This window comes from Pempheris klunzingeri, chromosome 24 (assembly GCF_042242105.1).
Source record: "Pempheris klunzingeri isolate RE-2024b chromosome 24, fPemKlu1.hap1, whole genome shotgun sequence".
In the NCBI taxonomy this organism is placed as follows: Eukaryota; Metazoa; Chordata; class Actinopteri; order Acropomatiformes; family Pempheridae; genus Pempheris; species Pempheris klunzingeri.
The window spans coordinates 7,493,667-7,511,677 of NC_092035.1; the positions used below are offsets into that span (position 1 = coordinate 7,493,667).

At 42.7% G+C, this 18,011-nt stretch overlaps 1 protein-coding gene across 1 annotated transcript; it reads right to left on the minus strand.

Annotated features, from left to right (window-relative positions):
* Window positions 1-114: 114 nt before the first annotated feature.
* Window positions 115-4,064, minus strand: LOC139223717 (DDRGK domain-containing protein 1-like). The gene is made up of 8 exons (XM_070855700.1): window positions 3,886-4,064; window positions 2,798-2,947; window positions 2,092-2,216; window positions 1,398-1,499; window positions 1,176-1,298; window positions 1,049-1,087; window positions 858-963; window positions 115-526 (listed from the first exon to the last, which is right to left on the minus strand). The coding sequence occupies exons 1-8, from the start codon at window positions 3,971-3,973 to the stop codon at window positions 366-368; spliced, it is 894 nt and encodes a 297-aa protein (XP_070711801.1). The 5' UTR covers window positions 3,974-4,064; the 3' UTR covers window positions 115-365.
* Between the last annotated feature and the right edge of the window lie 13,947 nt (window positions 4,065-18,011).

Genomic DNA, 18,011 nt, shown 5'->3' on the forward strand with positions numbered 1-18,011 from the left:
TTGAGTCATGGTAGATGGGAAGTTGTGCTTAACTTAGAACAGTTTATCCTCTGACAGCACCTGTCAGAGGATAAACTGTCATGTCACAGTAAGCAAGACCAAACTCAGAGAAGATGGTTGTCATGTTGACAGACTTGTTAATTTAATGTCACACACAGTCGCTACTGAATGTTAATTTCAATGTCCAGTCCTTCTGAAGTCTGACACCTTCTGGTGACTAAAGGCTACTGAGCCATGATGCCACAGCTTTACCATAGCCTGGCCCTGAGCACCAGTCAGCAGCAGATGATCAGTCTAGGACGTTCTTCTCACCAGCATTAGAGGTGGGATTGTCCTTCAGCAGTCTGATGTCGTCCTGGTGTTCGTCAGGCAGTGCTGCTGTTCTCAGGTATCAGGTTGATCAGAGAATTACTGGCCTGAGCCAGCTCTGTGATAGACACTCTACCTCTCTGTCTGATGAACTGAGCCACTAAGTCCAGCTCTCCTGGAGTGATGGAGATGAACTTCCCTCTGTCATCAATCACTCCTGCAGGAAACATCCAGCATATCAAATCACAGAGGATACAATAAGAAGAAAAAGTGACTTGTTCTGGTTTATCTACATATTCTTACCTGTTGAGGGTGAAGTCTTTTGGACTTTTATCAAAGCTTAAGTGCCATGAGGGCATCTTCATTTAAACTATTTCTAGGAAGTGAAGTGTGGGAGAGTATAGAGTCTACAGAGAGCATTTATGGTTTGATGTAGCTTGTGAATGAAACCTAAATTCATGATGTGCACAAAGATGTCATCCATCTCTAATTAATCAATGAACCCATTATTTGGACGACTGAAAATAAAAATGATCGTATTCACTAACCTGTGAGGGAGCCTTCAGCCAAGAGGTCCTGCAGTCTGCTAATAGCATCCTGTGTCCTCATCCCGAACTGAGAAGCCAAGTCCTCCAGGAGAACCACCTTAGAGCTCTGCAGGGCAGAGGACAAACTGTTCCAATCACCATGTTCAGGTCCTTCACTACAGGTCAGCATGCTACAGTCTGTCTGCTCTTACCTCGATGTACTGGATGAATTCTTGCAGTAGGTTGCGCGACTGAGAATGAAGAACACAAACACTTGTAAAATCTATTATAGTGAGAAGATGGAATGTTCGAACGATACGAGTTCAGCAGAGAAGTGACCTGGTCCTCAGTGAGCTGCTCCTCCTCTCCCTGGTCTTCTATGATGAAGGAGGCTTTTAGTTTTAAGTACTCCTCCTCCTCCCGTCTCTCCTGCTCTTCTTTAGCCCTGCGCTCATCCTCCTCCTGAAGAAACACCAGCACAGCGTCTCAGCATCTGCTCGTATGAACTGTGTGTGTGTGTGTGTGTGTGTGTGTGTGTGTGTGTGTGTGTGTGTGTGTGACCTGTTTCTGTTCCAGCAGCCGTTCCCTCTCGTCTTCGTGACGTCTCTCCTGTTCTCTGAGCTCCTGCATCCTCCTCCTCTCCTCTCTCTCCTCCATCTCCGCCTGGAAATCCAGAAACAAACACAGTCGAGGACAACACAACACTGGATCAAACTGCAGAAGAACACACTTAACTGTCCACAGTAGTAACAGGAAATGTTACATGTGGCTCTGGTTGTCAAAAAACCTGTAGTTTTGCAATTTCACTCCCACTTACTGGTGCAGTGTGTAAGATTTAAGGGGATCTATTGACAGAAGTGGACTAGAATATTCTAATTATGTCTTCAGTTGTTTGCCACCTCAAACTAAGGGTTGTTGTGGGACTGCAAGTCCACATCTGCCACCACAGCTTCTCCTACACGCTTGGTCAGGGAGGGGTGAGCCGCTAGATGCCACTAAATCCTACACACTGCACCTTTAAACTTCTCTCACAGAGTTTTTCCTAAGATTTAAGATTTCATTTTTTGTTTTCCAAGATCTTTCAGTCTCCCCACCATCCACAATTAGTCAGATTTTTTGCAGATGTGCACAGCTCCTCGCCATCATCTGTGTTTAGTCTGTACACTGCTTTGAATTTCCTTCATTTTGTCCCTTTTCCAGTGTGACTACATGCTCAAAGCCAGTGTAGAGTGAGTGTGCAGGATGGACCTCTTACCTCTCTCTGGGCTTTCTTGGCCTGTTTTTCCTCCAGCTTCTTCTGCTTCTTGGCTCCAATTTTTGCTGCTGGCTGAGCATTGGGCAGCTCCTCCTCCTCCTCTTCCTCCTCCACATGCTCCTCCGCTGAAACCAACAGTACACTTGTTACATGTTCTCTTACAGAACACATTCAATGAATCACAAGATCTGCATCTCTTCAAATGGGAGCATTCAGCTAATTCACTTACTCTTTACATGATGAACTTGCAACTCTAAAAGACAGCTTTTGATTTCCATCTCAATATTTTTGCACTTTTCCATGAGTGGAAAATTGTGTGTAGGAACTGTGCAGTTCTGCTCTGCTCCCTGGTTTGGCTCTAACTTGAGTTTGCCTGTCAGACCCTGGATGAATGGCCTCATAGGTCTGCAAAACGCACCCAGTGGGATTCTAGTATATCAGCAATGACTTCATTAACTCATCCTGGTACTGTGCATGCCTTACTTGAGCATAACTTTTGCTTTCAGTCGAGTTGGAAAGTTTTCTTCCATTATTATAGTGGTGAACTACAGTTCCTGTAGTCTCTATGATTGAATACATTGTCTCAGTGTGTGTGTGTGTGTGTGTGTGTGTCCATGTATGAATGTTCTCCATGTTTATCTGATGGCATTACCTCAATCCCCGCTACATTCTAAAGGCCAACAAAGTTACATGTGACGGTGTTTACCACGGTCCGCAGCGTCCCTCTGAGGTCGTCTGTTAGCCATCACCGCAGCGAGGTTCCTCCTCCTGCGAGGCATACCGGCCCCTCGCTCCTCTGCTGGCCGCTGAGGGGGCCCCGCTGCCCGGATAACATCCCTCTGCTGCTGTTCATCAGCTGAGCATGGAGAGGACACATAACATGTCACTCAATGAAATTCACATTACAAGTCATGCAACACGTTTTTGTGGCTAAGTACATTTACTCAAGTGCTGTACTTATGTACAAATCTTTTACTCTACTTCATCTCAGAGGAAAATATCAAACTTTTCACTACAATTACATGACAGCTTTCGTTACTTTACAAGTTAAGATTTTTGCACACGTCAAGAGTTAGTTATAGAGTATTTAACTACTCTGTGCAGCTGAAATGGTTATCCGATTAAGCGATTAGTTGATTGACAGAAATTGAGGGGCAACTATTTTGATCATTACAATAATTTCCAGTCTGAAAAATGTCACGTGTCCAGCTTCACAAATGTGAGGGTTTTTCTTGCATCGAGTACTTTTACTTTGAAAACTTAAACACATCTTTTGAATAACACGTACACACTTTTTTACAACATTTTTTTATTTTGCTGATTTTGAATTTTACATCTGAATACTTCTTCTTCCACCACTGGAAAAAGGTTCCAGCTACAGATGTTTGCGCACCCTGTGCTGTGTGTAGCCGCACAATTCAGCTACTTTTATGTCTCCAGTAAATGTGCTGTCAGTGTGCTGCCGACTACATCACGGCTACAACAACAGACGAGGAAATAGCGCGGGTTCAGCTGGACCACTGCAGCTTCCGTAGTTCATGGTAGAGTGACAGCTGTGAGCTGACGCGACTGAACGTGTCATGCTAACAGTAGAGTCAACAGTAGAGCTGTAGACTGGTCTGTGGTCACAGCTGGAAGGTTTCCGGTGTGACTTCTTCTTCTTCTCACTACTAAAATATTTACAGTAACCTCAGACACATAACACCGTGTCAAACAACCCTTCCACACCTCAGATAAGCCCATGACTAGCGCCATGTTAGCAGCTGTGTTAGCATTAGCTGTGTAGCTACTCACCTTCCTGTGTCTTCCTTCGCACCTTCAGCGCGAACACAAGCAGGACAGCGAGGACAGCAGCAGCGACCAGATACAGCGCTGCGTCCATAGCTGCTACCACCAAATATACTTATTATCCACGTCTGTGTACGTCCAGCTCATAGGCTCTTCTTCTTCGTCGTCTTTTTCTTCGTCGTCGTCTTCTTCTTCTTCGTATTTGTACGAGGAACGCAAACCATCGCAGCGTGTGCATGCCGCCCCCTGCTGTATCAGAGTGAAAGCATTCAGTCATTTTGAGTTGGTGATATAAAAGCAGCTCATCATGATCGATGACTTCCCACCCCAGACCTGCTGTCTGTCTGCTTAGTAGGAGCAGTGCTGCCTCTGAGCTGCTGGAATATGGACCAGTGCATCAGGAGGAAGAGATGAACAAAAGAAGTCTCCTAAAGTTGTTTTATTCTAATTTCTATGATGCCTCACAAACAGATTTTCTCATTTCTCTAAAGAAGTATTGTACTAATCATTATGCTTTGGAGCAATCTTAGTTCAAATGCAATAATGGGGGTAAACTGTAGAGTCACGAACGGGGAATTTAAAGCAACATTTAGAAGTATTTAGATCATGCCAGCTTTGCAAATCTAACATCTCATTAAGCAAGCGAAGCAGTTTGTCCTGCTTCCAGGGAACATGCAGTACAGTTTGACACTCATTAGGTGGCAGACACACTGCCTCTGCAGGCATCACTGCAACTGCTGACACTATTCTAACAGTTTCTGTCTCCCTCTTTCACACACACACACACACACACTTGCACAGCCATACTTATCAGGATGAGGCAGCCTAATCCAAACCTCAGTCTTAAACATAACCAGCTGATGCCAATCCCTAACCTTAACGTAATCTCAGTTCACACTTTACCTCAACCCTAACCAGTACCTCAGAAATATGCAATAAGGCAATAAGGACAGAGAATGCACACACACACACACACACACCCATACACACCTCATATATCAAGTCAGAAAGAAGGTCACATTCACAGCACAGCGCTCTCTGTAATGAATCACATCTGAAAGCATCACCCACTACTCCGTAGTGTTTATGCTAAATCTGAATACTGGAACTACTGTAACAATACAAATAAAACAAAACTGTAACCATAAAATCAAAAATCCACTTTGCTCTGTTAAAACCCAGGAGCTGAATTACAGATTTGGTGGCCCTGGGAAAAGCAGGGATGAAGAGATGCTGGCTTAAAGCCTTAGAATCCAGTGGATTTCAAGCGAAATGAATGCAGTTAACATGCTGCTGGCTGGTTGCATAACCAGACTGAGAGCTGTCTGCCACTCAATGACCCCTTCGCTGCCTTTTCCAGAGCTCTCAAAAGCATCTCAGTAAAGTGAAGGTGGCTCAGTTGTCGCAGTTATGGCTGATGTTGACATGGCAACTGATCAGTTTCAATTTGCTGACAAATGAGGCGGAACGTTAGACGACCTTCAGTTAAAAAGCCACTTCAGTGATTTCCATGATGTCACAGTGATGTCATCAGGGGTGTGTGAGCTCAGATTTAGAGCACAAAGTGAGAAGATATGGACATCATTTTTTATTTCTATCTTGAATGCATTCTGACATTATGAAAGCTCAATAGTGAATCATTAGTATCCTTTAATCAAAGCACCTTCTATTTAAAAAGATGTTCACAGACGTGTGTCCAGTTTTGCAAAATTGATGAAACAAATGTGAAGTTTGAGTGTGGAGAGACAAATAGTGCTGATGTACTTGACAAAAAGGCTGCTTTGGTTGCCAGTGTGACTGAGTGAAATGTAAGAGTGTAATGAGTTCATCACGACACATCATGTGTAAATGTGGGATAGTACAGTGCAGTGAACTCACTCTGCACTCGTGCAGCAGGAGCTGAAAGAATGTCCCCGTCAGCAGTTTTCTCAGTCAGAGAACAGCAGCAGCAGAACGTAAGAACAGGAGAGAAGAGCACAAATGAAAGTGAGGACGAGCTAATCGTTTAATCCCCTCTCCCACAGAAGGATGTGAGGCTCCGCTGGGTGTGACAGTACTTTTCCGTCATCGCTGACATCTGGAGGACACAGCCTCCTTCTGGAGCATCCACTGCACCCTGATACTGTCTCTCTCTCTGTCTGTGTTTCTATGTTCTGTCTTGTGCATGGAAATGTTTTGTTGCTACTAATAACACTATTCATGCTGGCAAAAAGACCAGTGTGTGTGTGTGTGTGTGTGTGTGTGTGTGTGGCTGCAGGATCTTTACTCCAGTGATTACAATCACAGTGCAGCATGTCCTCAGACTTATGCCTGAGCAGACATGTGACAGTATGATGAGAAGAGACGTGAAAAAGAATGATTTTGCTCTTCCTTCTTTTCACACAAAGTGTGTATCCCCACATTAGACCTCTGTTCTGTATTGTGTTTTAATTCTAAATGTCTCTTCTTCCAGATAAGCATAATTGCATTTGGCAAATGAACCGATTCTCATTATAATCTACCTGTCAGATGTTATCTTATGGTATGCAAAGAATGTATGCACGACTGAGACGGTCCAAAGTTGAAGGTGAGCACTGGAAGGACACTGCAGTCCTTATTTCCTGGTTCGTGGCTCAGGTGATCTACAGGGGGCGGAGATTACTGCAGTTCTTCTTGTGGGATGGCCCCACAGAGGAAAACTGCAACATACAGTGGGAAAGTATTCGTGGGAACATGACGAATGTCTCGTATTTCTGAGTCAAACCTCTAGAGGTCAGTGTGGCCTCAGTCCCATGCGGAGGGAGCAGAGCCAAGAACAGATCAGCAGGTCGGCAGACTGTGCAGGTGTAGTGGTGCGAATGTGGTCACGCAGAGAAGCAGGAAGAAGAAGACAGGAAGCACTGCAATGCTCTGCAGGGACAAGGTGACTCTTCTGCAGGACAAAGTGTGTTCACGAGTGAAACATCAACAGCCAACACTCACCTGCAGTCAGTTGGGGATAGTTTATGAAGTGAACATCTCACCGGATTATTTAGCCATTTCCCATCAGTACAAAATGGTCAGACAAAAGACTAATTAAGTATATTATTGACACTTAAGAGCCACAGAAAGAGAAGTGAAGTCAGACAGTGTTGAGGTAGAGACTCAAGACTTTTTCTTGGAAAGTAAAATCCTTTCCACCAGCATTATTGTTCTGTAACTTGCAGTGCCCTCAAGCAAAAAATAATGTAGCATTATTAAACTGGTACAGTTCACTAAGGCATTAACATGGTTTGGTCCCTGACTAAATGCTGCTCCTCAAATAGTCCTCTGATATGAATACTCCACCTAATACATACAGATTACTCTGCTACCGCTGTGACTGGGAAGCCATGTTTTCAGAAGATTACATTATGAGATGCTTGGGAAACACTCCTGTGTGGATCTCTGTGGGCTGGCTAGATGACGTGCAAGTGACTAAAGACTTACTGCAGCGTGCTGGAGCAGTATTATGAGTATGGTTGTACAGTGTGAACAGGAGGACTCTTACGGGTTTCCCAGCTTTTGGGAGGTGAAACACTAAATCACTGGATTACCCCTTTAAATACACATGCTTGCCGACTAACCACATGCTGCCATTGTCAACAGGAGACAGGTCAGTGGAGATGTGAAGGGCAGACCAAAGGGAGATCGTCGCTCTATAAAACCAGACTCTGTTGACACTGTGTGCAACTGAGTGATGATCCGTAACAATGAGTTTGTTGTCGTCACAATAGAAGCTGATGACGTCCACTACTATCTGACTCATCTACAACTCTTCTGTTGGTTAAACAGATATATAGATAGAGCAGTTAGCCAGGCCTGTAGGAACCACAGAGCCCACCCAGTCTACTGAAATCTATTATACTGTTTATCAGCTACAGTGGAACACCTCTGGGGTACAAGTCTTTGGCTGGAGAATCTCTCGACCTTCGTGCCATGGAGGTGTGGGGAGATGTTGTTCAGGATACTGACCAACGTCTGCTGCAGACGGTGAATCCTCTGAGCTTCCACGGGAAGTAGGGCCAGCTCTGAGCCCTCCTGTAGAGGGCCCCTGTGTTCCCAGCTCACTCTAGTCTGTCATCTGTGTGCACTTTGTATTTTTAGGAGTGACCCACCTCAACATCCTCCCCCTGGGTGGATACAATGATCAGATGAGGCTTACAAAGTGTGACGACCCATTATCCAGAGGCGTGATCACCTGCATGGACCTGAGCAGATGCTGTTAAAAGCACTGGAGAAATCAAAGAACATGATCCTCACTGTGCTCCCAGCGAATACAACCAGATAAATGATAGTGTTGGAAATGTAATGGAAAAATAAATGCGACCTATCAAAAAGCTCTGACACACTTTATCATGTCTGATTTCGTGTGGTTGCATTTGATGTAAAAGCCATGTCATAAAAGCATGACTGAAGTATATTGCACATCTTTTAAAATGTGATAATGCGAAACAGTATCTCGTTTTTATATACCTACATAAAAAAGACAATAAAGGAATAAACAAATGTATCAAGTAAAAGTGAAGAGTGACATGATTGTATGTAAATGAGCACTGGAGGACTGTGAGCTCTGATTTACAGCACAATATTCTCTTCAATCTACCACAGAGTCTGTTAATGGTTATGTGGTTTATATGACTGCAGGTCGGATCGGCTGGACAGGGTGTGTTGTGTTAATTTCACCTTGTGCTTCAAGGACATAATGGCTCAGTTAGCCTCACAGTGTTTTCTTTGTCTCTCATGTTCGGCCAAATACTCTGTTCTACCTTTCACCAGGCGTTAATATGAGGTCACACTGCTCCTCCACAGACTGGGGACTGGGATCACTCTGCCTTACCTGTACAAGACAAAGAGGAAGGACTAATCAATGTCATGAAGTCAAGGTTAGGACTCCACGATCCATGCACAGTCCCACCCAGGAAAGGCAGTAACAACAGAAAACTGAGCACACTGTTACTATTATGAGCTTTCCTGAGCAGATGAGATGTCTAATTACAGCAAAAGTGCACTTTCAACAACCTGCATCGATTAGTGTGTTTTGTAGAACTGACTAACTCATGTGTGCTCAGCAGTGATGAAGGATATCATCTCCTTGGTTGGGCACTTTTCTTTTTTTTTTATTAGCTAGTGAGGTTATTTATTTAAATCATTCCGTTTGTCTGAAACGTAACTAAATTAACTAAATGTATTGAAAACTCCCCCATAAACATGCTGTATTCCAAGAGAGAGGAGAAAAAAAAGGTCTGGACTTTGCCATTTTGACCCTAATGTACTACACCAAAGATGGTTTACCCCAGGTGAGTTCAGTTACAAGACATTTTCCAACAATATGTCACAACTTTAGATGTGTTCAGAGAGAAAAGTATTGACAGGCCAAGGTAAAGGGAGCCCCTCAGAGTGCAGACAGAGCTCAATCCATGCAACAACACAAGCTGGACAAGAGTTTTGAAAGGCTGTTCTTTGTCAACAAACAGCTGCTGCTAAAACCACAATCATCTGACATTGTTTTCCAAAATGCTGAAGTGTTCCCTTGAGAGAAGAGTTTCCTCTTTGAAGTAATCGATCACTGGGCCTTTACCTCCTAAAGTCTGTGGTTCTATGACTGTGTAGCGCTAAATTGCTTCCAGTTCAAAGAGCTGTGGTCTAATTCTGTAGATCAGGTTATCTATCTGGCTCAAATATTAACCATCACATGAATTATTGGAAGGAATGTGTTCTAAACTTTGTACTGAGGAAAGCAGCGACTAAATATGAGTGAGATGTGGATTAATTAGTAACTAGTGCAAAGTTTCGCAAGAGCATATATTTCACCACAGCATCAGGAGAGTGGCCAGTCAGGATGTGTGATCTGCATTGAACACGTTTAGAGCATGGTGACAGCTCAGACAAGAGGGAAAAACAATGAAAGTTTAATAGGGCGGGTGTTTATTTCACAGCGAACACCAGCAGCTGGCCATGTGCACCTTCTGCTTCAGACTGCAGCGGCACAAGCAGATGCTATTGGCAGATGACTTCTAGCTCCAAATGTGCTGTATAAGACACATTTTTTGGGGGGGTTTATTTGAATGTTTATCATTTAGACAACCTTTCCTCTGACCCCTCTTTGCACATACCCTACCCCACACTGTTGCATTTCCATCAGTGTGATTATTCCTCTATGTCCCGTGTATTTCTGAATATTCATATTGATCAGAGTGGAGGAGCTGATGAAATGTAAGCAGCCCTATCTAGTTCCCACCTTCACTCTGTCGTGACATCATGTCCTGCCTTCAGAGGATTGGGTAACCGAATCCCACAAAGAAAAACAGTCACCTAAGTGAGTGTATCGGCAGCACAGTGATACAAATGCAAGGAAAATTGGTAATGGACAAAGATCACACTCGTGAAATAGTTCACATGTGCTTTTTAACATCAGACCAGATTACATGCTGTGTATGTTCTATTGTACTTCTCTCTAAGAAGGATATTCAGAAAGCCCATCGCTGAGTAGAAAAAGCAGTATTTCACTCAACATTGGACAGAGAAGGAGCACACGTACACATATCTTATCGTACATCACTATATTTTCTTATTGCCAACAAATACCACTAAAAGTCTTTGTCCATCTTTCAACAATTTCTGACTTCCCTGTCTTGTCTGTGACACTCAAGCACACTGATTCTTGTTGAAGACATCAATCTTTAAATTTAGAAGCTATCTTCTGCTTTTTAACGGATGTTAAGAAAAGGAGATGGTGCATTTGTTGGGGAGTATTTTCAACGGGGGGATGGCAGCAGGTGTGTGATGTGTGTGAGATCGAGGCAAGATAAACTATAGTGTGTTTGTGTGTGTGTTCATGGTGATGAAAGAACATGTCAGCAACAGTGTGGCTCATTGATGTGTTTCTAATAGTCTCTAGGCAACAGAGGAGCTCTGCAGCTCAGAGGACGACGAATAAAAAAGATGAAGAATGTCAAAAGATGAAGAATGTCAGTGCTGCACATGGGATTTTTCAACATGAAGGAAAATATAAAATGCTCCAGACTTATCCTAACACACATGTCAGATTGAGGAGTTACAAAATTATCACACCTTCCTGTTTGCTGTAATACAGAACAATATTTAGCATTTTGAGAAAGTTGAAATGCATAATGTTCAAATCTCCAATACTTCAATTTGATTCAAAAAACACAAAAGTCCTCCCTTTCTTACACTTGGCACTGACACATTACCACTAACACACCAAACACGAACACATCTCCACATTTTGACTTTGTTCTTATAATGCTAAGTCAAACATTTGTCCCCTTATCTCTGGCCGTGGTGTTCTTCCGTTCTGCCTCTCTTCTTTTGGTGCCCCTGTAGCAGCAGTGTTGTCAGTTACTCAGTCAGGCCATCCAGCATTTCAGTGTAAAATCTGGGATGTTGACCAACCGGTGTTGTTCAGTACTGATTGGGTTTGTCAGGCCATACCTCTTTGGTGGTTGAGACTGCCCATGTGTAACGTCATTACTCATATTGACGTTCAGCCAGTAGTCAGTCTTCATTGCAATCCAACAACACCAAGATGAGATAAGCTCATAAACACTCAAGACTTTGCAGAAATTTGAACAAACAGGAAGCTACAGACTTGGACCTCTACTGCCCTTATCGTTCTTATTGGAATGATCCCTGGTATTTCATTGTTCACAGTTGTACACCTGTTTTTTTTTTGCACTTGTGAGGTTCCAGCAGTTAGGAGCCAGAATGAACAAGTTAAATGTAACCACAGATTCTTTTCAAACTCTTACACATTAACCAGTGCCTTTGAGAGAGGACATTTAAACTCTCCATAATGATCCCTGTCAATTATTGACCTCTGGGGCATTATGGTGTGGCCTTGGGTTGTGACTGACAAAAGGACTTCAGACATTATATTTAAAGGGAAGCACAGACAGGCTTTAGTATCGACATGCTCCTGTGTTTATCTGTGTAGGTGTAGCAGTGGAAATATCACTACAGTTTGAGTTTTTACCATCCGTCTGAACTCACACAAAAAGAAAGTCATGTGTTTGTCGCTCTTTCTACATCACCTGACACTTCTCTCCATCCATGATCTCACCAAACTCTGAGCTTTTTTTCTCCTTTCTGTTGTTGGCCAGTTCCATTTCTGTCGTTTTGTCCTTTCAGTACAAATGTCACCGTATAGAAATGGTGCACGCTGCTGCTTCACATTTATGTTTGTTTTGGTACAAGAACAGGTGACAAATGGCATTCTGACAGGAATTGCAGAGTCATCTACCAGCGGAGCTCCAGTGTTTCCTCCTGTTTGAGTAATGCTTGTTAAAACTGCAGTAGCCAGCTGTAATTTGTAAAAGTGAAACTGCATGTTTGTGAGTTATTTTTAAAGATTTACATCTTCAGCAGGAACTTGGAGTCAGAAAGTATTGAGAGACGGACTAACACACATTTGTTCAAAAACATAGAAAAGTATTAGACTGATGCTGTAAATGAAACATATACTGTAATGTAGTCATCAACTGCACACCTTGTTTCACACAAAATGGCATCCATCCTTCTTTAGTCTTTAGTTTATGTTGGCTGAAAACAGCTCTGCACTCCTGTTGAAATGCCATGCACCAATATCCTACAACAAGATGTACTATGGCACGCCTGTCAGTGTTTCACCTATAAACAGCTACACAGTACACCCTGCCATCAGAGTGCACGGTATGGTCAAGGTCAGGAGCTTTGTCTGTGGACACAGATATAGGCGAGAGAGTCTGAAACATGATCCGGTTGTATTCTATCTCTATTCTAAAATTAAAGATATAAGTTAGAAATGGCTAGCAGCTAATGTGAGCAATGATGTTGATAACTCCTCTCTTGTAGGTGTTTCAAAATTGCAGTTAAACTTCAAGTAAAAGAAACATTAAAGCTGGAATGCAGGACTTTTTCATATAAACTAATGTTCCAGCCCTTAACAAACGAGTTCACACAATGCTGATTAAGCCTGTCACCACCAGATAGATCTTTTTTTAAATCTACTGTGTTTAGCGGCATTCCCGCGTTGGGTCACCAGTAGTGATGCGTATTATTATGAATGATTGCTTTGCTGCAGTGATTGCTGAATGATTGCTGAACCGCAGCACAGAATAGGCTACAGCACCTAGGATTAAGGAGGAGCCAATAACAAGAAGACCAAGAAAGGTCCCAGAATTTAGAACATAAGCCTAATGTAGAGACATCCTGGCACGTTAACATTGTTTATACTGAAGCTACTACTACTACTACTACTACATTGTGTTGTAGAAGCAACAGTAATTGGGACCAACTCTTCCATTCACCTGTGAAACTGAGAGGAAGCCAACAGGAAATAGAATGTTGAAATCCACAGCTTAGTAATTAACTTGTCCGACCCTGCCCGCACAGCGATGGCTCCGTTTTTACAACCTCTTGTGAAGTGGATAGTCGGGTTCAAACCCACCTATGCTACATTCTAGAGGAGGAGGAAAAGTACCCAACATGGCAGGATAAAAATTTGGGGAATTAATGTATAAAGTGACCTCTAGAATATTCTTATTGGATGTAAGTGTGAAGCCAAGCAACTTGTCTCGGATTGAAATATTTGGCTCAGTTTAAACAAATACAGAATATATATTGATATGCGATGTGCTAACGTGATTGGTTAACATATGCGTTGTAATGGAAATTTAATTAAGCAGAAGCCAACAGGCAGCAGATTGTCGTTAGTGTTATCTAGTTCGTTTAGTGCATGGGCCACAGGCCGTCATAAAGCATTATGGGTGCAGTCTGATTATCAGTGCTACAGAAGCTCAGCCAATAGCTTCACTCACTTTCAACTTCACCTCAACAACTGACAAGCCTCCACTTTTCATGTTACTTTGGACTCTTTGGTGTATTTTTCCTAAATGGGACCATGTCAATGTTTCTGCTTATTTACGATTTAGGGAAGTTATAGAATCCGTCAGCTCTTCAGTTCTGATGTCAGAAAGCTGTGGGGGGTTTAGCATATAGTAACCCCGAAACCCTTCTGTGTAGGAGTTTCAAAGTTTCTGGGTCACTGGTGTCGTGCAAAATGTTGTGCTGTCTGCAATGTTTGCAACAGTCCCTTTCTGATACCTTCAATAGAAGCCACCACAGTCAGAAAGCCATTATTCAACTCACCTGGAATCATCTTCTAGAAATGAATGACAACATCTTGGGAGGCAGGATGAAGTAACTTGTTTCACTAGAATGAAGAAAAATTACACTTGATTGAGTAACCACTCTAATGCTGTATGTCTAAACCCAATGGCCTGACTGCAACCCTGCCCCCATAACTGACCTTAACCACGACCCCACCCCAATACCTGACCCTAACCTCACCCTGATTCCCATGCCTATTCCAGCTACTCCAACCCCTCTCTTTGTATGAGACCAGTAGCTCACAAGCAAGGGAACAGGCTTGCTTGAAAAAGCGTGTCTGGAGTTAACTTTGACTTAAGGCTCAAGCCGTCCCACTGACACAATTCAGCCATGTCTAATCATCATTAACTCTAACAATGTGTGAATACATTTTCATTGTGCTAGTGCACAGAATGCATCCCATGGGAATCAATTGTCTAAAAGACAGGTACCATGTCACAAAAAGGAGGGAAAATGCGGCAGAACAAACCCTGCTGATGGAACTAAGAATATAAAGGAGTCACCACAGGTCGTCACTAAAAAGGGCTCTGGTCCTCTTAGGTTCACCTAAACCTTTCTAACAAGTGAGAAATGAAAAACCATGAAATAAAGGCTCATTTTCAATTTCACCTCATGTTCTTATTGTAACTCTTGTTCAGCTATTTGCATTTCACTTGGTGCTGCTGTATGAATAAAATTTGATTGAGTGATTGATTAAGGAAATAATGAAAGTGGTAAGATGTGATTTGAAGTACTTTATTTTTTATAAATACAGTCATTATATTATACCTACATTCATACTTGTATTTCCAAACACTGACAAAACCTTTTTGATGAAGAAAAAGACTAAGAATATGTAGCAGTGATCTATCATCAACTAGTTGGTAGCAGAATTGTAACCAAATAAAAGACAAGAAACACTCAAATAGAATGAAATAGTTAATGAGGGGTTTCTTCTGCAATGGATGGGATGTGTGTTCTTGTCAGACAGGATGTTTGTGGGGGGACAGCTTCACAGTTTCATCAGTGTTACACACCCACCTCAATTGTAATGCCACTTAAGGCCAGAGCAGGTGAAAATGTTGATGAGAGCTGATCAGATATAGAAACTTACAACCTGTGAATGAACAGGAAGACTCACTTTCACCTTGAGTCCGCCCTCCCCCACATACCCTCACACAGTACACATGTTTATTGTGTACACAAGCTGACAAAAGGCAGCAGTTGTCTAGGCGTGGTCGCTGTCAGACACCAGGCTGTATCATTAGCAAAATGACAGGTTTTATCTCAGCCTGATGCTTACCTTCACATTAGCTCCGTCACACAAACACAGGAAATGAGCATTGTAGTTGTGCAAATCATGACCAATTTTGGATCAGCGTGGTGTAGTTCTCAGCAATTCTTAGAGCTTTTCTCATCATGTGTGGAGCAGCAGATAGGTGGGATTCGCCACCATGCTAGAAAGTTAAAGCAGTCACATGATACAATTAAAAAACAGTGTAGTTCTAAGTAAATTCTCACCAACCAGAAAAGACCCACACCAGCATTATGTTGGTTCTTCTCTTGATACTTTTTGACTTCCCAACCTTGTCTGTGGCTCTTGATCCTGAAGCATCAAATCGCCCAGTGCCACAGTGTCGCTCGTTGATGTGTTTTTAATGGTGGAGCTCTGTGGTTCAGAGGAAGACGATATATCAGGCTCTAGATACACACACAGTACAATTAGTTTATGGCAACACTCAAATGAAAAGCTTGCCCTCACAGAGAGGGGCTAAATAAGATTACACCAAACTGGTGCACACTTTCTCCTCCCAAGGGCAGTCATGGTGTTGCACATGATAAGTGATGAATGTTTTTGTGTGAAGAATATCTGCTATGTTCCAATAAGAACTTCTTATGAGTCATACTGAGGTCTGTAAGGTGCTGACCAGTTTGTGGTGAGTGCAGAGTGAAGAACACCCCCTCCTCCGCACTGACAGATGTTGTGCGCTGTGTAGGAGGGTCCTCACCACTGATCATGTAACGCTGATGTTGTAAGTGGTGGTGAGAGTTCACCAAGATGTTGGCCTGTGTGAGAGGGTTTCCTGTACACTGTGGTCTGGTGTTGGATGATATTATTGACTGTTGATACTGGAGGAGTGCAGTTTGGTCAAAGTGTTTAACGTGACCCATATACATCTTGTAAGGTGGGTAGAAGTTGTGAAACTGTAGATAACTCATACAGTCACATGGTCAACTGACAATAAAATGGACAAATAATAAAAAATAAAAGCCATAAAAGTCATTGAGACAGTGAAGTCTGAGCTGACGTAGAGTATAAATAAGTAAGGCACTATTGCACATTGTCTGGGGGGCGGGCACCTGGAGACAAAGAGAAAGAGAGCGGATAGGTCATGAGTAGTGAAAGGACAAAGTGAAACTGCTATTTCCAAGGTCAATAATGACTCTTCAAGCTCAACCCATATATATATATATATATTCTAAATATCCACTATTTAAATTCTGCTCCCCCCTGTGTGACTGGATTTGGAAATTAAGTTAACACATTTTTTTTTACTAAAAGTCACTATACCATCATGTCTAGTGCTCTAATCACTTAGAAAGAGACATTTTTTTCAGTGGTGCTGAGGGGCTGGGTTTTGAGTTGAAGGCTGGTATTGCTCCAGGTTATCTTTACTTAACAAAAGAGTTTATGTTTAGTTTGGGTTGAGGGTTAAAGTGTCAAGACATGTGGAAAGATGGAAGACCTGATTGTGAGCAGGAGGTTAAGTGAGTCTTTCCTTCCTGTTGGAGTTACATAGAGCTAGACACCCTCTTGTCCTTGAGCTCAAATTCAAAGGTCAAAACCCCCATGTGCATAATCCCGACCAAACACGCCTACATACGCATGTTTACATTCAAACAAATGTACACAGCTCAAGAAACCAGGATAGCAGCACATTGCTGAGCGATTTCACACATGCATGCATGAACACACACATTACACACAGCTCACATAGCCAGACAAGAATGTGAAGTTGAAAGATGTACACACGTCTGTATGGCATGCCCGTGTGTGTAGGTGTATACTGGGTGTTGGGCGCTGGGTGTGAAATGTTGTTATTTCTTATACAGTTACACTCAAAATTATTCAACTTCCGTTGCAAATTAGATGTATTGGAAAAATGTACAAACTTTCAGTGGTGTGTTCAATGTGGTGTGGCATTCACCACTTCTGACACAAAAGCACGAGACTAGTCAGCTCCAATGTGCTCGAAACCATATGAATAAGCCTCAGAAGTTTTTGGATTCTGTTCTATGAAGTGATGAAATTAAACTTGTCAGGTCTATGGTTCAGTGGTGTGTCTGGAGGAGGAAGAATGAGGCAGACCCTGAAAAGAACACTCTGCCTACAGTGAAGCATGGCGGTGGCTCAGTGATGCTCTGGGGCTGCTTTGCTTCTTCCAGCTCTGGAAACCTGCAGCGTTTGGAGAGCAAACGATCGAGGAGAAAACGTCATGCTGTCTGTGAGGACGCTGAAGCTTGGACGTCATTGGACCTTCCAACAGGACAATGATCCCAAACATACCTCAAATCCCACCAAGACTTTGGCTTCAGAAAAAATCCTGGTAGATTCTAGAGTGGCCGTCACAGTCAGCTGACTTGAATCCCATAAAAGATCTCTGGTGGGATTTGAAGACAGTGGTTGCAGTATGCTAACTCATGAATATTAGAGGATGGAGGCTGTTGCCCATGAGGAATGGGCAGAGATTCCTTGAGAACGCTGTCAGAACCTGCAAATACGTCATATTTGCAGCGGGTCATGATGGTAAAAGTGTGCTCTAAAGGACTAAAGACGCTTGTCAAGAAGGTGTTGTATAATTTTGAGACTGCAGTGCTCATTAAAAGTGGTAAATTGTCTTGAATTTGAAGAAACCACCTGTAATTCAACTGTTCTTGTTTGAGCTGTTCATTGAACACAGTTGAATAATTTTGAGTGCAACTGT